The sequence below is a fragment of the Arabidopsis thaliana genome (assembly GCF_000001735.4).
Source record: "Arabidopsis thaliana chromosome 1 sequence".
NCBI classification, from domain to species: domain Eukaryota; kingdom Viridiplantae; phylum Streptophyta; class Magnoliopsida; order Brassicales; family Brassicaceae; genus Arabidopsis; species Arabidopsis thaliana.
In genome coordinates, this window is record NC_003070.9 from 38,390 (window position 1) to 61,024 (window position 22,635).

At 35.6% G+C, this 22,635-nt stretch overlaps 6 protein-coding genes and 1 long non-coding RNA gene across 14 annotated transcripts; 1 reads left to right on the plus strand and 6 right to left on the minus strand.

Annotated features, from left to right (window-relative positions):
• Window positions 1-54: 54 nt before the first annotated feature.
• Window positions 55-2,628, minus strand: UMAMIT28 (nodulin MtN21 /EamA-like transporter family protein). Of its 2 annotated transcripts, NM_099989.3 has the most exons (6): window positions 2,286-2,628; window positions 2,084-2,146; window positions 1,824-1,940; window positions 1,020-1,425; window positions 747-898; window positions 55-665 (listed from the first exon to the last, which is right to left on the minus strand). In NM_099989.3, the coding sequence occupies exons 1-6, from the start codon at window positions 2,486-2,488 to the stop codon at window positions 509-511; spliced, it is 1,098 nt and encodes a 365-aa protein (NP_563617.1). In that variant the 5' UTR covers window positions 2,489-2,628; the 3' UTR covers window positions 55-508. The 2 variants fall into 2 exon arrangements, with proteins under 2 accessions (NP_563617.1, NP_973734.1); NM_202005.3 differs by having other exon boundaries at window positions 363-665; window positions 2,084-2,556.
• A 2,069-nt stretch (window positions 2,629-4,697) lies between these two features.
• AT1G04003 lies at window positions 4,698-4,906 on the minus strand. Its single transcript, NR_138630.1, has one exon. It is a non-coding gene; the product is annotated as an other RNA (long non-coding RNA).
• A 1,674-nt stretch (window positions 4,907-6,580) lies between these two features.
• AT1G01080 (RNA-binding (RRM/RBD/RNP motifs) family protein) lies at window positions 6,581-8,670 on the minus strand. Of its 3 annotated transcripts, none has more exons than NM_099990.4 (4): window positions 7,987-8,670; window positions 7,655-7,756; window positions 7,257-7,565; window positions 6,581-7,170 (listed from the first exon to the last, which is right to left on the minus strand). In NM_099990.4, exons 1-4 carry the CDS (start codon window positions 8,398-8,400, stop codon window positions 7,114-7,116), a joined length of 882 nt encoding a protein of 293 aa, NP_171616.1. In that variant the 5' UTR covers window positions 8,401-8,670; the 3' UTR covers window positions 6,581-7,113. The 3 variants fall into 3 exon arrangements, with proteins under 3 accessions (NP_171616.1, NP_001320997.1, NP_001030925.1); NM_001035848.1 differs by having other exon boundaries at window positions 6,907-7,170; window positions 7,984-8,630; NM_001331249.1 differs by having other exon boundaries at window positions 6,581-7,565.
• A 174-nt stretch (window positions 8,671-8,844) lies between these two features.
• Window positions 8,845-10,915, minus strand: PDH-E1 ALPHA (pyruvate dehydrogenase E1 alpha). Its single transcript, NM_099991.4, has 3 exons — window positions 10,547-10,915; window positions 9,686-10,463; window positions 8,845-9,593 (listed from the first exon to the last, which is right to left on the minus strand). Exons 1-3 carry the CDS (start codon window positions 10,775-10,777, stop codon window positions 9,316-9,318), a joined length of 1,287 nt encoding a protein of 428 aa, NP_171617.1. The 5' UTR covers window positions 10,778-10,915; the 3' UTR covers window positions 8,845-9,315.
• A 604-nt stretch (window positions 10,916-11,519) lies between these two features.
• AT1G01100 (60S acidic ribosomal protein family) lies at window positions 11,520-12,821 on the minus strand. 4 transcript variants are annotated; one of them, NM_001083969.1, is made up of 5 exons: window positions 12,737-12,808; window positions 12,494-12,574; window positions 12,107-12,242; window positions 12,030-12,058; window positions 11,701-11,948 (listed from the first exon to the last, which is right to left on the minus strand). In NM_001083969.1, exons 2-5 carry the CDS (start codon window positions 12,563-12,565, stop codon window positions 11,895-11,897), a joined length of 291 nt encoding a protein of 96 aa, NP_001077438.1. In that variant the 5' UTR covers window positions 12,566-12,574; window positions 12,737-12,808; the 3' UTR covers window positions 11,701-11,894. The 4 variants fall into 4 exon arrangements, with proteins under 4 accessions (NP_849569.1, NP_001077438.1, NP_001077439.1 ...); NM_179238.4 differs by having other exon boundaries at window positions 11,520-11,948; window positions 12,030-12,242; window positions 12,737-12,821; NM_001083970.1 differs by having other exon boundaries at window positions 12,030-12,242; window positions 12,734-12,798.
• A 742-nt stretch (window positions 12,822-13,563) lies between these two features.
• On the plus strand, window positions 13,564-16,348 carry IQD18 (IQ-domain 18). Of its 2 annotated transcripts, NM_001123732.2 has the most exons (5): window positions 13,564-13,957; window positions 14,045-14,341; window positions 14,549-14,794; window positions 15,095-15,235; window positions 15,314-16,348. In NM_001123732.2, the coding sequence occupies exons 1-5, from the start codon at window positions 13,850-13,852 to the stop codon at window positions 16,103-16,105; spliced, it is 1,584 nt and encodes a 527-aa protein (NP_001117204.1). In that variant the 5' UTR covers window positions 13,564-13,849; the 3' UTR covers window positions 16,106-16,348. The 2 variants fall into 2 exon arrangements, with proteins under 2 accessions (NP_001117204.1, NP_001318900.1); NM_001331250.1 differs by having other exon boundaries at window positions 13,672-14,341; window positions 15,314-16,300.
• A 2,426-nt stretch (window positions 16,349-18,774) lies between these two features.
• On the minus strand, window positions 18,775-20,826 carry KCS1 (3-ketoacyl-CoA synthase 1). The gene has a single exon (NM_099994.4). The coding sequence runs from the start codon at window positions 20,587-20,589 to the stop codon at window positions 19,003-19,005; it is 1,587 nt and encodes a 528-aa protein (NP_171620.2). The 5' UTR covers window positions 20,590-20,826; the 3' UTR covers window positions 18,775-19,002.
• Between the last annotated feature and the right edge of the window lie 1,809 nt (window positions 20,827-22,635).

A 22,635-nucleotide genomic window follows, 5' to 3' on the forward strand; every position in this document is an offset into this window, starting at 1 on the left:
TGTAGAAATTAAGGAACATTAATTACTCTTAAGTCTTAACCGAAGCATGTAGTATTTATTTATGGAATTCAGCAAACATCATTACACTCATTTTTTTAGATTCCAGCTTACAACTGTGTTTTGCTTAAAGCAGAAGCGTTTAACATAGTTATAGATACTCTAATGTTGGAGCAGAGCTTAGTTGCAATATTTTTTGAAGTTGACGGCCTCATCGGTCAGGAAGCCACTACAAAAGGTTACCGAGAACTTTGGTTAGTTCGGTTCGGTTCTAGGTTAACCAAAAAACAATAGACCAGTTTTTGTTACTAACCGAAGAACTGAACTACCCGAATCTAATTGAAATAACCGAAATTATTCCAAAATAACCAAACAAACCGGATTTAAATATTTCACAAATCTCTACGTTGATGTTTGGAATTATAAAATTTTATCTCTCATTACCTCTCCTTAAACATTAACTAGGACATAACAGTTATTTGAAACATACATTAACAACAATATAATTAAATTAAACGGGCGACTTAGAGTCGTTATCCTTATTAGGAGTAGTATATTGAGCTTCGTTATCCATTCCTGAAGACAATGCAGTTGATGATTCCGTTTCTTTGTTCTTCCCCCACAAGAACATGTAGAGACCCGTTATGGTCACTAGTGATCCAATCACACTGTAGACCAAAAGTTTTAATGTTGTAATTAGTGTTATGCCTAGACAAAATTAATTTGATAGAGATTATCGAAGAAGATACCTTCCAAGGTATAAAGGAGTGTGTAAAATGAGGAAATCAAATAGAGTAGCCGAAATGAGAGTAAGTGGGAAAAACGCCGATGCGAACACAGCTCCTAATTTTTTAATCCCCCATGTTGTTGCAACCGTCGTCATTGCTTGTCCTACCACTCCCTATAATATATGATAAAAAAAAACCACATAAAAAAACCCACATTAATATCTTAAGTTCTTACATACTAATCTTATAATTTTTAAAAAGTTAATTTATAAAGATATGATGTTTGTAACTTACAGCGTATATGATGACGGTGATAACGAATCTATCATCTATGATCCAATCATTAACGTCTCTGCTCTTGTAAAGGCTCAAGAGAGCACATTGAAATGCCGCGAAAATTGACATAAGACAAGTGCTCGAGTATTTGCAAGGGTACTTAATACTTAAAGTCCCTTGAAACAACATCCATAGAGATAGCAACACTGTTCCTATGGTTAAATAAAGACATCCAAGAAGCCAATTATTGGCCTTGTCTTGATCGTTGTTGTTGTGGGAAGCCCCACCGTGAGAGTGAGAGTGAGAGTTTGATATTTGTGGGCCTTTGTAAAATGTTAAGAACAAAGCTCCACTTATACAGATCAAAGTTCCAATCACCTTCAACATTCCTGCTTTGGTCTTTAGAATCTTCACATTTTCAGTCCTAAAAAAAGTAAAATTTTAATGATTATTTTGAAACAAGTTATTGAGAATATGAATCATAGTAGAAAGTATTTGTTTTTTTTCTTTCCTGGCGTTACAAAATAGAGTCGCTTTTTAATAATTTTCCGCATCATTCCATCAAAGTTTATAAAAATGCGACGTATAGCTAAGAAAAGACATTTTTTCAGGAAAAGCTTTAGAAAGAGGGCTCAGTGGATGCAGTTACGTATACTTAAGGTAATTTGATGGAAAAGAAAACCAATCAGATTGCATTACAATTAATAAGAAAATATAATGTTCTATATTATGTTGTCAATACTTTCAGTAGTGCTTTTTAAAAATCTAGATTAATATATATTATCAATTGATGATAAAGAGGTTAGATGGTTCCATCGTTACCTGAAAATAAGGGCCAAAGCGAAGGTGATTGCAGGCAACATGCTTACCAAAGCACACGAAACAGTTGCTGACGTGTACGACAGACCAAGCAAAAAGAAAAACTGCATCAAACTCGCCCTGTCAATTTAAACCCATAAATTAATTAAAAGATCTTTAATAATTTAGCTTATGATTAGTACAAACTATTAAACTATAAGAATAAATTGCAAATGGCCGACAAAATAATATAATAAAATGCAATTAGGTTTGAGAGGACTAACCCGAGAAGGCCACTGACGAAATGATCGACCATTAGCCTAAACGTTATTTGTGGTCTTGTTTTCCTATTTAACAACAATAGAAATTCTTTAGAAAATTCATTAAAATTATACATATATATTAACATTCGTGGCTTCTAAATTTCTACTTGCATGTTAGAATACAGAATTTTCACTATCTCCTATTTCGATCAACATATCAAACCTTTCCAAGACATAGGCAAAGGGAACCAAAATTAAAGCGGAAATAGCCATTCGATAAGCACCAATGACCATATGGTTCACACCAACATCAAGAGCTTTCTTCACAAGTGCATTCACCGAACCCATCGCTACATTTGACATCACCATCACTATGACCGGTGAATATTTTTCTACTACTCTCACTCCTTGCATATCTCCAGCCATATCTCTCTCTATATGTGAGTTATTTTTGTGTGTATTACTTAGAGAGAGATAAGCCCCAATGTGCTTTGAGTTTGGCAACCACAAAGCTTCCCATATTTATAAGAAAAGTGTGTATGTGTTGTTCCACTTTGGACTTACTTAGCTTTGACGTTAACGTTAACCTATATTTTTATTCTCCTGAACTACTTATCTAAAATCTTACTACAGCATATGCATTTGTTTTAATGAAAAGTTAATCAAGCACTTCATACTACACCCTTTAATTTTTTATGTGTACAATAGGATTTTCAAACGTTTAAAATAGCATAACATATTACTATATTCATCATATATCCAAATACTCTTTGCAAGATTCTAAGGAAATTACATAGGTACATTACCACGCCGAAGCATTTGATTTTAATCTAACGAATTCGTTAACTTTTTTTTTTGGTGAATTACGAATTCGTTAACTTGGCATAGATTAATGTTCCCACAACCTGTTATATATATATATATATATATATATTTTCTTCTTTTTTTGATTCCACAGCACAGTATGTAAATTTCGTTTTGTCCGGCAAATTTGGCCTTTACCATAATTTTTTTCACCGCCTTCAGTGCCGTAGACAAATCAAAGCTCAAAAATAATTACGGAGTTTTAAATTATTTCAAATGCTATAGTAAAGTTGTAAATATATATATATATATCAATTAAACTCCCTTAACCCCATAAGACAAGTTTTTTTATTAGTGGTTTTACTGAAAAAATGATTATTGGTGTTATGTAAATGATAATATATTAAGGAAAATTTTTAGAACTTTTATTATATATTATCGTAATATACGACTCGAATTTAAAATAGAAATCAAAATAAAAGTGTTAGTAAAGGAAAAAAAAAAAGGTTGTGAATTCTATCACGACAAGTCATATATATTACAAATATCATTTTCTGTTAAGGTTAACAGAAAATTCTAAGTTGCGGTCTATTTGTCTTTTAAATCAAACACGAATGAGAAATTGCCACTCATTTACTAATATTATATTGCGTATTCTTTGCAGATTATGTCTCTTTATAATCATCTTGCAAATTGACCCTTAATTTTAACATGTGGGTGGTAAAAAAAAAACTAAAAGAAGAAACATTACTATTTCCATTGATAAGATTGATCGCAATCTATCTAGATTGAACTTGACAAAACTTTTGTGATACGAAAAAAAGAAGGAAAAGACAAAAAGGAGTTGGTATTGCTATCTGAGTTCGAGTGCATGAGTGGTCGTGAAAGTGGAATTAATTTGGGATATGCCTACTTATGCATGGCTTCAGAGTTGGTTTGACATAATTTTTCAGAAACAAGTGTCTAAGCCTTTCATACACGTCTTGATTTTAGAAGTTAGACTGATTTTCTCTATGTTCATGAGTTACTTTAAGTGGGCTAAGACCATCTTTATCAATGGACTCTTACATGTAGTTCTAAACAATTTTGATATATAACATAATGTTTAAATATTAGAAAGGCTCTTACAAAAGAAGAGAATAAGGAAGAAAACTCTTAGCTAAGAGCCATTTTTCATCTCAAGCACACTTTTTTATTTTTTTTTATTCTTATTTTGTTTAATATAATATTTTAATAGTTCTTATGATATTGTTAACAACCTATTGATAATGATGCTCTAAGAAGTCTAAACGTTTTTTTCTATCTAGACAAGTATCTTTTTGAAGTTAAAACTAATGTTAGTTTACTCCTTCAAATATAGTTTGGATTTAGAACACTGAAAATATAGAACTTGAAGTTGAAATTTTGTTTTCCTGATATTACAAAACTATAAATCGAGCAAATTTGTACTTGTTAAATTAACAGAATATTTTTTCTTACCAACTAGCTACAACTATTGATCTTTCTTACAACTTATAAAATGTAATTTATTACATTGTTTATAAATTATTTAACTCATTAAATGCATCAATATATAATAATTTTATCTTATACATGCATGAACAACTTAATAGTTTTTTTTTTTAAACAACCTAATGTTGTCTAAACGATTAAATGGTTTAGGTGTTAAGGCACAGAAATCATCCTCCATTTACCTCATGTTGCTTTTCTTAACACCAAGCACTAAACAAGCGCTAGCTATACAACTTTGGCAAATGAAAACTCAGTCGGAAACTAAATGTTTGTGTTTTTTTTTCACGACATGTTTTTAAGGAAAAGAAGAGAATTTTTGAACATAATATCGAACAAACCCACTAAAAATAGTTGGAGGGAGCAGAAAAGCAATTGAAAGTAACGAGACAAGAATAACGTTTTTAAAAAAGTTAAGAATATATAGTGTGGGTCGACATGTACCTCACTAAGTTTTCTAATTTATAACTTCTATCTTCGAGCATAATTGGGAATTTTGTGGCCACTAATATCGCAAAGAAATGTGTATACTATTATATTTGATGTGAGGACTGAAATTACAAAATTTATTGAATACTAACAGATTATGATAATAATTACCACTAAAATTCTTTGATTTTCTTTTTTATATTTTAATCTTAAATAAATGGATGGATCAAAAGTTCAAAACACTAAACTATAGTACAACATTACTCACGGATTCTATATCACAGCATAAAACTTCACATAATTAAAAAAAGGTTTACATCTCTCGCGGAAATTCTTAGCATATGATTGATTCTTCATCCACCAAGTAAGTTATTAATTTTAGGTTAAACAAAATTCAAAAACTTTCTTAAGAATTTTGTGGGTTATATATACTTCCAGCCTGAATAAAGGTTGAGTAACTTGGTAAATCTTGATCTCCATTATAGTTCTAATTTTGCTTTCTGTTTTTAATTTAAATTTTGGATCAATAAGAAGAGACATGCATGTGTTTCCTGCAAAACTCCGCGCAACATCGAAACTTTCTCTTCTTATTTTCAACATAGATGTAGGGAAAGAGATAATTACTGTTTAGTTTATTCTAATTTACTAGAGGAAAAAGGATTTAGGGAGAAAAGGTAAATTAAATATTCATATTCTTCTTAGATAGATCAACCACTGACAATAATAACAAAGAAGCCACTAATAAATATGCACGATGACTATTTTCTAAATCAAACGTCATATTTGATTCAGATTCGAGAAATGACTGGGAAAAAGAAAACACTTTTGAACAAGATAGACTAATCATAATCAGGTGAGATTTGTGACTTTCACAAAATAATTCTCCATCTTAATTGTTCGCATCTTCATTGGATCCCTTTTACACTTTTTTTTTTTTTCTTTCATTGGATCCATCTAGTTTGCACTACTTATATATGTGGTATATATAAACTTTAATTTTGAAAGTGTAATAAATTTAGAGTGATATCATTTAGCCCCCCGATGGAGGATTGAATTGTCTCGAACTAATGCGTAATGCAACACTATGGTTTTGAATAGTGAAATAGGAAGATGCGAATAAAAAATAGAAACGTATAAACGAAAACAATAGTGTATGTAATTAGGTGAAACCGTGAAAGTGGCGAACGAATCATTAGCATATAAGAAGAAGATTGTGTCCACCCTGAGTTAGATACGAATACTTTATGTGTGAAATCTAATTGTTCACGATTTGACTCTTCAGAGTTTAAAGGCTGGCTAACAAGTTTAAGCTGCGTTTTAGGGTTTGGGCCAATAAATTCAGCAATGAACCGGTTTTAATGGCATTAATAGCCCATAGTGAATGTTGCAATCAAGAAATAGTTATAAAACCATGTACATGGGTGATATTTTTAGATTATCACAAGTACAAAAATTATTTTTATATTAGTAAAGCAATTAGAATATGCTTATCAGTATCAGCCCACTGATATTTGTGATACCAGTATCATCTGACGTGGCTTCTTCTGATTGGTTACATTTGACAAAAGCAAAAAATATTATATATATTTATTAAACAAACATTATAAATAATACTAAAAAATATTCTTGATGATATTTTGTGAGTATCACCTATGAACATGCTCTAAAGATCAATATCTTAAAACAAATTTAGTGATATAATTAATTGAAAAAGTTTGTATTTTCTGGACTGAATCACACTAGGGTTTGTGTGATTTCTGGTGTAAGAAGGTAAAAGGAGGTAGTTATCAGATGGGCCCACTTGAAATCATTTCACTGGGCCTAAACAAATATAAAGCCCATTTATCATTTATGGCCTTTTTCAGTCTCCTCCCGAGATTTAAAACCCTAGTTGGTTGATCTTCTCCAACGGGGAATGGAATCGGAGAGTGACGAAAGTCGTGTGTGGATCCTAAATCCTTATTCGGGTCTCCGAATCGGATCCTCGGAGTTAAGCCTTACAAAATGAAGATGCTAATGGTTCTGTTTTCTTTATTTGGAACCTGAGTATTGCATGCACACCAAGTGTTTGGCAAAATGTTAGAGTGAGACGACAGTTGGGGAGGTTTGACGATTATCTTTCATTTGTAGAGTAGATGAATCGAAGAAGAAGATCGAAAAGAGAATTATACAGGTAGATATAATGGGTGATAAACAAAATCGAGAAGGATATAATATGTAAAGGTTACTTGTCGAAGAAATCAGAAGACATTCATTACACATTGTTTGTGTCCAAGAGATGTCTTTGCAGCAAAAGCAGAACAGTTGGTTTACGACTCACTCTTCTCGATACCTTCTCTGACGATGATTCTGCGACCTTCATATTGCTGCAAAAGAGAGATTGTGATAAAGCCAGAGAGCAGTAGAAGAAGTTTCCTCAAGCAAGATTCTTTTTATGGATAACGAACTTAACTGTTCCATTGAATGATAAAGCCGCATCACGTTCTTCACCGCTTGTAAAAGAAAGAAAGGCAAAGACTCTGTTTCTCCCGGTCTTACGATCATGTAACACTCTCGTGCTTACGATTGTGCCAAACTTGCTAAAGTGGTTTCTCAAACCATCAGGCTGTGTGAACCAAGGGAGATTTCCGACATAGACCTTGTGTTGGCTTTCGTACATCAGAATCTTCTTTGGAGTTGAGTTCAAGACTTCAGGGTTTCTTCTTGTTCCTGGATTCATGTCAACAGAGTACCTAACCCGCATTTCCCGACCACCTACTTCCTTCATATATAGCAACAAAACCAAAGCACTCAACTTTACACTCAACCAGAAGAAAGATAGACTTGTTTTTTGGTTTCCCGGGCTCTTACTGTTCCATCAAGAGAAGCAATGGCGATTTTGGCAGAGTTTATAGAACCCATTGTCACGTACCCGCTTCCACGGCTCTCTCCCGTCTGAGGATTTCGCGATACCTGCAACATCATTTCCAAGCAATGCACACCTCTCACTATACTTGTCAATCATCCATATACTCAAAAGAGTAACCAGTACGTTTGATTCGTCTTGATGGAACTCAAAGCTAAGTATTTTCAAATTACATTGTGGATGATCTTTGAATTTTCAAAGCTAAGTTGAAAGAGTAAAACTTTGAATTTTCATAAAGGCATTGTAGGATCAATCAAATCTGGATAAGAAGTACCACCTCTACAGAGATTACAGTTCCAAAAGGCTGAAACATGTCAAGAAGCTGAGCAATGTCGTAGCTTCTAGGGATATTACACACGTAGAGCTCGCAAGGTCTCGGTTTCTTTACTGGTTCTGCTTTGGAGACGACACTATCTTTATTGGGTTCTGCTTCTCCTTTAACTACTTCTTCTTCTTTTTCTTCATCGAGAACTGATAATTCTGAAGAAGAGACCTTGATTTGAAGTGGTTGAGCTACAAAGGGACGAGAAAGAGAAGAGTGATGAAAAGAATTGGAAGAAGAGAATTGAAGTTTCAGAGATTCTAAGTAAGAGTAAGAAGAAGAAGAGATTAGGGTTTTGTATTTGGGAATTGCATTGTGAGACGATCGAGAAGAAGAAGATAAGGGAATTGCGAAGCAGGAGGCCGCCATTATCGAAGGACCAGAAAGTAAATTATTTGAGAAGAATGATTAAAAAAAAAAGAAATGAAATAGAAATTAATAGAACAAATCGGGTCGGGTCATTTAACCCGTTACAATCCTGCTCGGTATTCGCTACGTCAGATGAGACACTCTCTTTCGCGTAGCAGGTTTTGTTTTTCATGAAATAAACAAAAGGCCCAAAGTTATAAATCAAAAAATAAAAAATTATTCAAACATTTTCATTTCTTCAAGTCTCTTATTCCCTTTACCAAACACTTTAATTACAAAGAAAGTAGGAGCCATGAAATTAGAACCAGTGCAATCTTGTCTAATGGCCCATTCATCCTCAATCTTCATTCTGACCACTACATCTACAACTCCTTGGCTCTGAGGGAAGGTGGTAGTGATAGAATCTGCTATGTTTGAACTCCCTCAGAGGTTTGAAGCTATATTTTGACCCAAATGATCGTTATGCAAACCACAACACTGTCTTCTTTGATCTTACTATGAAGAAGTCTGCAAATCTTGAGGTTTAAAGCTATATTATAAGCAAGCTATGCAGAGATGAAGCAAAGAGGAAAAGAGTTTTCTGTGCTGTGGAAGCTGTATTGGCATGTATTGTTCTTATACGAGATTGTGTGTAATTGGTGGTACTGGCTCCTGTTGCAGAGCCCATCTTGTTTAGAGTGTAATCACCCGAGGTTGCAAAATAATTATCTTTAAAAAAAAAAATACAATTCTCTGGTAAGTGGTAACCAATGAAAACCCAACGAACTACAAGAAGAACCTTGTGATAGTTTAGTAACACCAAACAAAAAGCAAAAAGTGCAAATGATTCAAACTGATTCTCTGTAGCATTTAACTTAATAAGATATATAGAAACATCGAAGAGACAGTAGACAGCTTATGGTTAAACTTGTCTTCTCAGACTTGAGCTGTGCCTTCGGTAAACTTGGGGTCCTCACATCTGTACCGTCCATCAGGTCCAATTCCAAATCCTTTTGGATCAGCAAACACATTCTCTAGCAACTGACTGCGACCGGGCTGTGGACTAGCGTCTGCAAACTCAACCGCTTCCTCCACCAACTCGTCTATCTTTTTCTCTATTGACTTTAGCTCTGCTTCCTTTGCAAGCTTGTTCTCTATCAAATACTTCTTCAATGCTGCGATTGGGTCTCTAGCCGCGTATTTGGCTTTCTCAGCTGCAAAAAAAAATTCAAATTAAAGAGAAGGTTGTTTCAACCCTTAGATAATCAGTACAAGCATCAAGAAGCAGAAGGAAGTCGATATTTACCAGCATCACGGAGCTCATCGGGATCAGCCAAGGAGTGTCCTCTGAATCTATAAGTCTCACATTCAACCAAGGTTGGACCTTCTCCTCTTCTAGCTCTAGTGACAGCTTCTTTAGCGACTTCCCTGACCTTCAAGACATCCATACCGTCAACATGAACACCAGGCATCCCAAATGCAGGACCTTTCTTCCAAATCTCGGGGTCAGAAGTGGCTCTCAAGTGAGACATCCCAATGGCCCACAAGTTATTCTCGACAACAAAGATAATAGGCAGTTTATAGAGAGCAGCCATGTTGAGACACTCGAAGAACTGTCCGTTGTTACAAGTTCCATCTCCGAAAAAGGCGACAGTGACATCATCACAATCCTGTTTCAAGACTTCCCTCCTGTACTTGGAGCTAAAGGCAGCACCAGTGGCGACAGGAATGCCTTCACCAATAAAAGCAAAGCCACCAAGCATGTTGTGTTCTTTGGAGAACATGTGCATGGATCCACCTTGGCCTCTGCAGCATCCAGTAACCTTGCCGAAGAGCTCGCTCATAACAGCACGAGCAGAGACACCTTTGCTGAGGGCATGGACATGGTCACGGTAGGTACTAACGACAGAGTCAGACTTGGTAAGGAGCTTGATAAAGCCAGTAGAAACAGCCTCTTGGCCATTGTACAAGTGAACAAAACCAAACATCTTGCCTCGGTAATACATTTGAGCACACATGTCTTCGAAAGATCTACCTAGTATCATATCTTCATACAACTCCAATCCTTCCTCTTTGGTTATCAACTATTTCAAATTACTTAAATCAATACAACAAATCTCACAACTTGTAAAATTCCAAAAGAAGGAGACGAGGAGAGGAAGCGTACCAGGCTGGTATTATTGGTGGATTGCTTCTCCTTGACAACTTCCTGGACAGAGACGACGGGAGATCGACGGGTGGCGTTGGAGTGATTGAGTCTGCGAAGGGAGAGGGAACGGGTGGATCCGAGGAAAGAAGAAGGAGGAGCCAATCGGATCGGGAGCAAGAGACGATTCTCATGGGATCCATGCAGAGGAACCGTGGCAGTGAGCTTAGTGGGAGCGAAAGCCGTCGCCATTGCTATCAATGGAAACCCCAATGAGATTAACGGAATTCGGAAAAAAAAAAAAAAAACTTTCTGGGAAAATAAAAGAGAGCAGAGATGGGCGGAGAGAACAAGAGATGAGAGGCAGAGGAGGCAGACGATCCCGGCTCTAAATACTTATATATATTTTTATTTGTTTGTTCGAAAAATATTTAATCAATTTTGGACCCACCCTTCTTCGTTAACACCAATGTTTTTTTCTTTCTTTTCATTTCATCTCTTAATTTCAAGATCCGATCTACAAATATAATCCTTGTTAAGTATGCTCAACATAATTTATTTTCTTCTTTAACTCGAATTGGTTAATCAATAGTGGAATCATCAAATTAACAAAATGATCTGAACAAATTCAGGTGAATAACCATAAAATTCTAACCATTTAGAAATATGGCTTTTCAATTGAGTTTTAAGAATAGATCCGTTTTCTTTAAGATTTGTATATAATCCCATAAATCTTTTGTTATCAGGTAGAGCTATAGATGCAACTACTTTTGACTCTAAAAGAAAGAAAATTGAATTTAAAACCTAATTCCTACCGTTACTACTAAATTATTATGAAACATATTTAATCCTCTAAACAACATTTTTTGGTTTTCCTATTTCTCTTACGAAAAATCCCATTACTTTTTTATCGTATTTATCCTTATCTCAATTTCATCAAATGGAATGTATGACAATAGACGTACAAATGTTATGAAGACGCTGCTGGGTAAGAAGAAGAACAAACACTAACATGTTCCGATAATAAAGGCATTGGGCCGGCCTAACATTACTGCAAAAGCCAATTTTATTAAAGACCTATATTTGATGACAATTCTAAATATTGTATGACCGGATTTAACATTTATGGTTTGACGTTTTCGAAATTAAAGACCTATATTTGATGAACGAAGACTTGGTAGAAAATAAACAAAATCAATTCTAACAAAAGCCCGAGCCGATTGGTTTGCTAGGAAACTTGAGTTATACAACATACGCATCATAAACCAACTAATAGTCCTTTAGCCAGATCAAACAAGTAATAATAACTCATACGACAAAATATAGTCTCCAATATCCAACTACAAAGAAGAAAGACAAGTGACTGCGTTTAGTCAAACAAACCGAAACCCAAATCTCCGTCACTCTCTTCTGCTGGCTCATCCTGCAATACCAAAATGAGATCAATTTTATATCACTTATTAGTTAGAAGAATGATTTCGTCTATCGTTGCTATTTCATTTACCTTCTTCTTCTCCTCAGCAGCAGGAGCAGCTGCCGCACCACCGCCAGCAGCTGGAGCAGCAGCTGCAACCGGAGCACCACCTCCACCACCAGCACCAACGTTCATGATGAGATCAGTCACGTTACGTTTCTCAGCCATCTTGGCGAATAGCATTGGCCAGTATGACTCAATACTAACACCAGCAGCTTTCACCAAGGTCGCGATTTTGTCAGCCTATCAACGACATAAACAAACACAAGTAAAGATCTTTACCCAATTCAAAACACATTTAGACAGATACATAAAATACTTGTTCAATTCCTGACCAAATAATACTATACCAAATCCTTATCACTCCATAAGAATCATTTTCACTAAGTTTCTAACTATCAAGTCAAAAGAAACGGTTCCAAAACCCTACTGACTAAAGCAAAGAGACCAATCAAGATTTAGAAATAGACAAGCAGGAGTCAAAGGAAAGATACCGTGATAGCGATACCCTCGTCCTCGAGGATCATAACAGCGTAGCTGCAAGCAAGCTCTCCAACTGTCGACATTTTTTTATCCTGAAACGATTCAAAAACAGTAACAATAGATTAATTGCTTATTCACAAAAAAACAAACTTTAAATCCGTTTTAAACCAAAATTAGAGTAAGTCGAACAACCCAGACGATGATGAAATGCCAATAACAAGTATAAACGGATCAAATGGAGAATCATAGACTACCTAAGAGTAAGATCGAAAATGCTTTTCGCAAGGCGGCGAGAGAGACAAAATTTCTAGGGTTTGGATGCGGAGACGGGAGATGCAGAGTTTATAAAGCTTTTATCCAATTATTTGATGGGCCGCATAAATATTCGCTAGGCCCATTTTTTAATTTTACATATATTTGTTTTCAGTATTGGGCCTTCAAACCTAATAGCCGTGAATAAATAAAAGATAAGAGCCCAAATTAAGAGATTTGACTTTGACCAGAAATTGTTGGTTGGTTTCTAGGGAACGACCACCGTGGTCCATCATGCATGTGACAGCACGAGCTTGGTCAAGCAATACTTGATGGATGTCCTTTTCGCACTAGTAACATAATTCTTCATTTGACATATTTATAGTCTTCAATAAACATATCATATGCGATCCAATATATTTTCATTTTTTCTTGTACATTCGTCTTGGTCCAAAAATCACGAGTTTGATTAGTTCTTTAACCCCAAACTTCACAAAATCATGTAGTTGTAGACACCAAGTTTGATTATATTTGTCAATTAATAAAAAAAATGATTTATACAATTTGTTTAGAATCTCGATAAATACTTGTTCATCCTACTACCATTCCAACCAACTTTATATAATAGTAGTAAAAATTACGCATGCGCTAAGCCAAATATTGGCATTTAGTAGAATAACAGAAAAAAAATAAATAAAAATGTAGATTATGGAGCTAAAACAACGTGCAATCTCTCTCCTTATCTAGTCTACGTATATTGTCCCGCACGGTATATAATCAATATGGACCCAAAAACGAATATATTCATGTTAATATCGATGCCAACAAAATAAATTAATAATACTATGTATTTGGTGAAAAGATAAAATTTATTAAAGAGAAAGAAACACAGTTATTGGTGTCGTGGTTGCAGTAAAAGAGGTGGTCAGACTCAGAGCAACTTCTTACAAAGCAACCAAAGGTTATCTGTACTTTCTGTTTCTCTCTCACTCCTTATTTCTGAAAAAAAAATCTACAGCTAAATACCTAAATCTCAACTTCACGGAACACCGATACATAAAGACAATAGAGTGGTAATAATTTGTTGAGACCAAAAGTAATTAAACACATTACACATGGGGAAAAAGAACGGCTCTTCTTCTTGGCTCACCGCTGTAAAGCGAGCTTTCCGATCTCCGACGAAGAAAGATCATAGTAATGACGTCGAAGAAGATGAAGAAAAGGTTTCTTATTCTTAGATCTTATTATTTGCTTACTATATTCAAAGTATGATTATTGGTTTTCATTTTTCTCTGTTTTTTTAAAAAAAGAAGAGAGAGAAGAGACGGTGGTTTAGAAAACCGGCGACTCAAGAATCTCCGGTGAAGTCTTCCGGTATCTCTCCACCAGCACCTCAGGAAGATTCACTTAACGTAAACTCAAAACCCTCTCCGGAGACAGCACCGAGTTACGCAACTACGACGCCGCCATCCAACGCCGGTAAACCCCCGTCCGCCGTAGTCCCCATCGCCACGTCAGCATCTAAGACACTCGCACCGAGGCGGATTTATTACGCAAGAGAAAATTACGCTGCTGTTGTCATCCAGACTTCTTTCAGAGGATATTTGGTGAGCAATTATTAATGACCTATATTTTTACTTTCATTTTTTTAACCAACTTGACTTCTAGACCACTTTTTAGTGACAATGATGTGTGTCTATGTCTATAAAATTAACATTGCTTATACAAGATCTACCATTTAAAAGATTGGGATTTCATTTAGATAATTTTTTTTTGGGTCTTGATATAAGTTTTGTTCTTTCTAATTTGGTAAGGCAAGAAGAGCATTAAGAGCATTAAAAGGGTTAGTGAAGCTACAAGCATTGGTGAGGGGACATAATGTGAGAAAGCAAGCTAAAATGACATTAAGGTGTATGCAAGCTCTGGTTCGAGTCCAGTCTCGTGTGCTTGACCAACGCAAACGCTTGTCTCATGACGGTAGTCGCAAATCCGCGTTCAGTGACTCTCACGCTGTTTTTGAATCTCGCTATCTTCAAGATTTGTCAGATCGACAATCCATGGTTAGTATAGCCTCCTAGGCCTTGCCTAAACTATAGCATAATCAATTGATATGTTTTTTAGTTATAGACATGTTTTGCTTTTTAGTTTATTCATAAGGTTAAGCTGTTTTTAGCATGCCTATCTAGTTCAAATGGTGCATTCACATAGGTGTGCCTTGATTATTTCTTTACTCTTAGGTATACATATTTTGTATATTTTTCAATCTTTAAGCAATTCTGTTTTTGTTAATTGTAAATTGCGTTTGTAATTTCATATGGTGGCTAACGTCTTTTGGAATTATGGTTATTTATTTGTTGTAGTCAAGAGAAGGAAGCAGCGCCGCGGAAGATTGGGATGACCGACCACACACGATAGACGCAGTGAAAGTGATGCTACAACGGAGACGGGACACAGCATTGAGACATGACAAGACTAATTTGTCACAAGCTTTCTCTCAAAAGGTAAAATTAATTAAACCGGCATATAGTCTGTTATATATATTGAGCTTGTTGATAACATCGTTTCGTTTCAATGGAAAGATGTGGAGGACGGTTGGTAACCAATCCACGGAAGGACACCACGAGGTAGAACTTGAAGAGGAAAGGCCAAAATGGCTTGACCGGTGGATGGCTACTAGACCGTGGGATAAACGAGCTAGTAGTAGAGCTTCGGTTGACCAAAGGGTTTCAGTTAAAACCGTTGAAATCGACACTTCTCAGCCTTACTCAAGAACAGGAGCAGGAAGCCCGAGTCGTGGCCAAAGACCTAGTTCCCCATCAAGAACTAGCCACCATTACCAATCCCGCAATAATTTCTCAGCCACTCCATCTCCGGCTAAGTCTAGACCAATACTTATTCGGTCAGCTAGTCCACGGTGCCAGAGAGACCCGAGGGAAGACCGTGACCGAGCAGCTTATAGTTATACATCAAACACACCAAGCTTGAGATCCAATTATAGTTTCACAGCTAGGAGTGGATGTAGCATTAGTACCACAATGGTTAATAATGCATCATTGTTGCCTAATTACATGGCGAGTACAGAGTCAGCTAAAGCGAGGATCCGGTCTCATAGTGCACCGAGGCAACGGCCCTCAACTCCCGAGAGGGACCGTGCGGGTTTGGTCAAGAAACGGCTCTCGTATCCGGTACCACCGCCAGCGGAGTATGAGGACAATAATAGCTTAAGGAGTCCAAGCTTTAAGAGTGTGGCTGGTTCACATTTTGGTGGAATGTTAGAGCAGCAATCGAATTACTCTTCATGTTGCACTGAGTCTAACGGTGTTGAGATCTCTCCAGCTTCTACTAGTGACTTTAGGAATTGGCTTAGATGATTGGTGGTGATGCCAAATCAACTGTCAAGATCTTTCATCATCCTCCAGGAAAAGAACGTTTTAAAATTTTATATTCCAGAAGAAAACAAACACTTTTATATTGTGTCGTTGAGGTTGAGTTGTGTTTGGAAGATAAGTTTATTGACCTATTGATCTGTAACTTCATAAGATTTTGAAACGTTAGAAGATTCAAAAGAATGTTTGTTTTGCATTTTTTTTAAAAAATATTGCAAAAGAATATATAGATTCTATTTTAGATAACTATCATCAAATAGTTTTAAAGAAAAAAACAAAAATTCTGTTTCTTGAATGAATGACTTTTAGATCTTATTTTTCGCCTTTTGCAGGATTGAAAAATACTAAAAGATAAAAAGATTTGAATCTTGCACTTTAGCCCCAGAATTACCGTTTTTGATGATTTTGATGCAAAAGTGAGACTACTAAACTTTTGAGAGTGAGCTTAAAAGGTAAAAAAGCTGCAACTTTGCTACTCGAAACACGAGCAGAGGACATCACCCTATGTGACATGATTCCCCAACAATACATCACAAGTCTTGTCTCTTGACGTTCACACTCAATTCCTTATCACTTTCACCTCTGATAAACATCTATTGTTTTCTATACAAACTTTTTTTTTTCTTTTGGAATAATAGCATTTGTAAATTCAAATTATATGATTTATATCTATTAGCCATGAAAACACAAAGTTTGAGATCCTTTAAGAAAAAAACAGAAAATCTGCTAACAAATCAACAAAACTTGAGCAAAGAAAATAAAAGAATAAAAATTAAACGTTTCTCCAATAAGAAATGAAAAGGGAGAAACTCCAAAACGGCATGTAGTTAGCTGGGGGTTGCGCGTTCTGGCCATTATGACCATTTATGGCCCATATTTAAATGGGCTTTCAGGAAAACAACGTTAATGGACCTAGACAGTGAACTTATGGGATTTAAATGTGTGTATGGTAAGAAGAGTTGAAGGGTGGCGTCATATCATGTGACCCCAGCACACCGTAATGGTCTTCTCATACGGCCCAGTGGGCATTAAAGAGATTTACCAAACACTGAACAGAAAAAAAACACAAGGAGCTGGCATGGTGAAGTACTAATCAGCCTCCTGGAAAAAGTGGAAAACGTGTTCATTTATTATGCTGAAAGGTCTAGTGCATTGAAGACTACTAGTAAAGATGCTAATGATGGGTTAAAACTCACTGGGTACCCAAAACCCACATAAAATTTTAAGCCCATAAATCTACTTTTTTTAGAAAAAAATACAGGTTTAAAATGGACTGGGTACCCAAATAAATAAAACCCATATGGGTTTACCTCATTGGGTTATGGGTACCCACGGTTTTTTTTTTAAGTCCTTTTTCAGGTGAATCAACATTTTCTTGTCAAAAAAGATTTCACATTTTTCTCCATAAACCGCGATTTAACAGTTTACCGCCAAAAAAGACATTCAACATTTTCCTGCCAAAAAGATTTCACATTTTCCTGTCAAAAACGCAATTTAACATTTTCCCGCCAAAAACGACATTCAATATTTTCCCGCCAAAAAGATTTCACATTTTCCACTCAAAAACGCAATTTAACATTTTCCCGCCAAAAATGATATTCAACATTTTTCCGCCAAAAACACAATTTAACATTTTCCCGCCAAAAACGACATTCAACATTTCTGGCCAAGAAAAAGATTTGACATTTTTCCCGCCAAAAAACGCAATTTAACATTTTTTCTCCAAAAAAACGCAATTTAACATTTTCCCGCCAAAAACGCAATTCAACCTTTTTCCCATCAAATATATATGTAATATAGAAAATAAATATAATTTAAAATATATTTATAAACAAAATATAGATACAACATACATATAATAGTATATTAACAGTTAAAAATAAACTCTAAGAAAACGATAAAAACCAAGTTGGGTACCCACGAGTAGTCTCGGAATAATCAGGTTTTTTCGGGTTTTACCCACTTATTCAAAAACCCATCTGGGTTTTTTAAAGTTGGATTTTTGGTGGACGGGTTTATTTTGGGTTCAGGTCGGGCTGAGCTTTTTTACCCACCACAACATCTCTAACTACTACAGACACTGACAAATCTGACTTGGCTTTTTATAAAACTTAATGTTTTTTGCATTTTTGGTTGTTATATGTTGGCAGCATGCAGCAGCCAACGAGTTATGTGTAGATGCTGGTTCAACCAACTCGACCTATATGGGTTATAGTTATACGAGTTGTTGACCGAATTTATGGTTCAAGACTTTCAAGAACCAAGAGAAATTGTAATGGAATTGTTTGTATATATTCTTTTATTCTTTAAATTGACTTTTTTTCATCACAGATTCTCTAATTGACTCTCTTCGTTACTTTTACAAAGGTACCAGAAGAAAAAAAACATTTTATAATATGAGGTCGAAATATAACATTTTATAATGGTGAAACCTTCAGAAGATGAAAAATTCAAAATAAAAACCTATGGAACAGTAGTGGATAACGTTTGGTCCAAAAAAAAATCAAATTGTTGAATGAATGAATAAATCTACACCACAAATTCGCAGAAAAATAAAAATAAAAAGGTGTATATCATAAATTAATTGGAGCCAGCGTAGACTATATAGTATTTGTTAGTATGCAAGGTTTGCTTTATCATTTATGGGTGTGTCATTCATTCATGTGTGTGAACGCAGACATAGTGGATTAGAATTTTGTTTGACTTGAGTTAAATTTTCAAATTCTGGTTTACCAAAAGTATGAATAATCAACTAACGTATACCAAACACACATCCATAAATTAATTAAATTATATGATTTTCAATCGACAACTTACATCAACAATTAAAAAATAAAATCAAGAAGAACACAATTACATATATGATTATCCGGTTCAACCAATCATTGCACAACTTTAACCGGATATTGATCAATCGAACCAGCCCAAGCATTACCGGTCATCTCCTCCGTCGAAACCGGTCGTAACGCTTTCCAAACCGCACTATTACACTTGAAACCCGATCCAAACGCAATCTGCCAAAGTCGGTCACCAGCTTTAACCCGACCCTTAGCTTCGGTATAAGCCATCTCATACCAAAGCGAGCTACTCGAAGTGTTACCAAATCTGTGCAAAGTCATTCTAGAAGGTTCCATGTGCCAATCTTTGAGATCAAGATTCTTCTGCACTTCGTCTAGAACCGCTCTACCTCCTGCGTGAATACAGAAATGCTCGAAAGCTAGCTTGAAATCCGGAATATACGGTTTAACTTTTAACTTGAACATCTTCCTTTTGACCAAGGAAATCAAGAACATCAACTGCTCTGACAATGGAAGAACCATCGGTCCTAAAGTCGTGATGTTTGTTTTCAGAGCGTCTCCGGCGACAGACATGAGCTCTCTAGCTAAAGAGACACCGATTGTTCCTCTCTCGTCTTCCTTCTGGTACACGCAATTGTAGTTCTTGTCGTCTGATCCTTTATGTGTTCGAACGACGTTGACCAGCGAGTACTTTGACTTCTTCCGGTCTTGACGGCGGTTAGAGAGGAGAATCGCAGCTCCGCCCATTCGGAAGATGCAGTTGCAGAGGAGCATTGACCGGTCATTTCCGAAGTACCAGTTTAGGGTTATGTTTTCCGTGCTTACCACGACAGCGTAAGAATTAGGGTTTGCTTTGAGGAGATTGTTAGCGAGATCGATTGAGATTAATCCGGCGGAGCAACCCATTCCTCCGAGGTTGTAACTTTTGATGTCTTCTCTCATCTTGTAATGGTTCACGATCATCGCTGATAGAGACGGCGTCGGATTGAATAAGCTGCAGTTTACTATCAAGATTCCGACTTCGGCCGGTTTAATTCCGGTTTTCTCGAAGAGGGAATCTAAGGCTCCAAACATAACGGCTTCAGCTTCGGCACGTGCCTCTGACATATTTAGCTTCGGGGGCGTTGAAGTTATGCCACGTGGCAGATACGTCTCGTCTCCCAAACCGGCCCGGTTCGAGATTCTTTGCTGGAACTGAACCGTGTCATCGGTGAATGATCCATTTTCCTCAGTCATCGTCAAGAACGAATCTACTGATATTTTACGCTCGTCTTCCGGTTTGTAGCAGGAGAAATCCACTAGGTAAACCGGTTTAGACCGGTTAGCCACGTAGAGGGTCAAAACGAAGGAGAGGAAAACCAAGCAGGTAAGTCTCGTCGCCGTGTCGAGTTGAACCGCCTGGTTAGACCAAAGCTCAGAGAACGTATCGAACGTTAGACCGGTTAGCTGAACCAGCACGGTTCCGGTTAAAGGAAGAATAATTAAGAAGAAGAGAATGGTGGTCACGTTGCAAGAGTTGTGAAGTCCAAGCTTCACGTATTTGAGCTTAACGGACGTTAATAAATCCGGCAAACGTCTTCGAATTCTTATAACGGCCGATGATGAATCTCGAAACGCCATCTCCGCCGTTAATCTCTCTCGATCCATCTCAATGCTGTTTGTTCTCTCCATCAGTATAGTTTTGGGTCGAAATATTTCAAACGTAAATCAAGGAAGGATTGAAGATAAAATGTAAAATCTTTAGGCAAATTTGGAGAAATAGAAAGAGAGAGAAAATGAGAATGGGAATTCTAAAATTGGTGAATTAGGAGGATTTTGGTGAAATGAGGGCAAGTAGGGATGGAGAGATATATAGAGTGCAAGAAAGATAAAAATATTTTAAAGATTAATAATAGTAATGACTTAACAAAAAAAAAAAAAAGATGGAATAATATTCGAATTTAATGATGGGTGGTTCCGAGATAATACTATTAGCTCAACTACTTATATGGGACCTTGATATTAAATTAAGTAGTCAGATTATTTTTCATGTTTTGTTCACACGAAATGCAAGTTACAAAAGTCTAACAAAACCTAGCTGAATCTCATAAGTCATATGGTAGATCATAAATTTGGTTTATCTTTTTTTTCACACATATATTTGGGCATCATAACATTCTATTTTGGTGTAACCTAATTTTTTTTTTTTTTGAAGTTTTTGATAAACAACATAACTTGTTAATTATACCACTACAACACAACAAAATATGACATGTTTGTTATATATTTCCTTATAATTAAACTTAAACGTTTTAGACATCCATGATGTTTTTATTAGCAAGTGTATGTAGGTTATCCAAAATTGAGTGAGGGCAAGTTATAAAATTATATATCAATTGAATATTATAAGCAGGTTGGCTGCACGTAGTGCAAATGCACTGGGTCAGCGACGGGTAAGTTGATATAATATGTTGTAAATAGTAAATTTAAAGGGAGAACGTGTTCGAGAAACGTACCTCTCATTCATGAGAAGCGTTCACTGTCCAAATTGCAAGAACAAGGGTAGACGAAAGCGTGTCCCAAATATTCAAATTTGTTATTTCTTTGTATAAATGTGTATCCCACATGCATACAAACTCCTTAATATGGGCCATGGTAAATTGATGATAATGAATTACTATGACTTCTTAATAGCAGCACATTTCGATTTGTTTCTCCATTATATACCATCCCTATTAGCTGTTCCAGTATTGTAGTCATTGTCATTTATAAATTTGCTGTCTTCGTTAAGACGTTTGTTATATAAGGGACCCTTTACATAATGAATTTATTTCATATTATAAATCTGATAAAGAAGTAATTAGTTTTGGAGTTGCATATCTAGTTAGTTTTCGAGTATTTTTCTAGTTATTTCATATTGATTGTGCCAAGGTGTCCAAAATAGACCTCGGACGGGTAGTTGTAGCTTGTAGCTTTGTAGGTAAATAAAATGTTCGGATTTGAGGTCCCAAAGTGGACTTATTGTCCCTGTTTTGTTTTCATTGGGATAAAGTTGTTGGTAAAATGTAATGCTTTTAATAGTTAAATCATTTCTAATATCGTGATTACTGGGAAATAATAGAGAAAAAGAAAACAAAGACAAAAGGCAGCGACGTCGTTTCCATAATATCGTGATTACTGCATGAAACACATGTTTCAACAGTACGCATACCAACTCTCAAACTTCAATATTGGAAAGATCCAGTTCATCAGATGCTAATAATTCATATATTTAGGTTTATGTACAGCATAATGAACAATAGAGAGAATTAATCAATAAACAGATCAAAGTATTAATTTGCAAGATAAATGAAATAATGATGATAATAAATGGTAGACTAGTACCCATGTGTAGACATAAACCAACAATTAATGTTGGTCGGCTTAATACCAACTAACTAGAAACCAGTCCGTCATCAATGTATGAATGTACACACTCACATCTTGCAATAATTTTAAAAAGGACTAACAATTTAAATGGTTGCTACATAAATAAACGATATAGCCTTACATAAAACTAGCGAAAAAGGTTGATATTGGCTGTATAACATGCACAGTACTACCAGGCTCTAACATGCTTCAAAATACCGAATGATTCATTAAATTGAAACATTAGAGTAAACATTTTGTCGTGGTCTTGTATTTGAATTTCAGTATATAACTGTATATAATACAATATTATTGATTTTAATGGTTTTT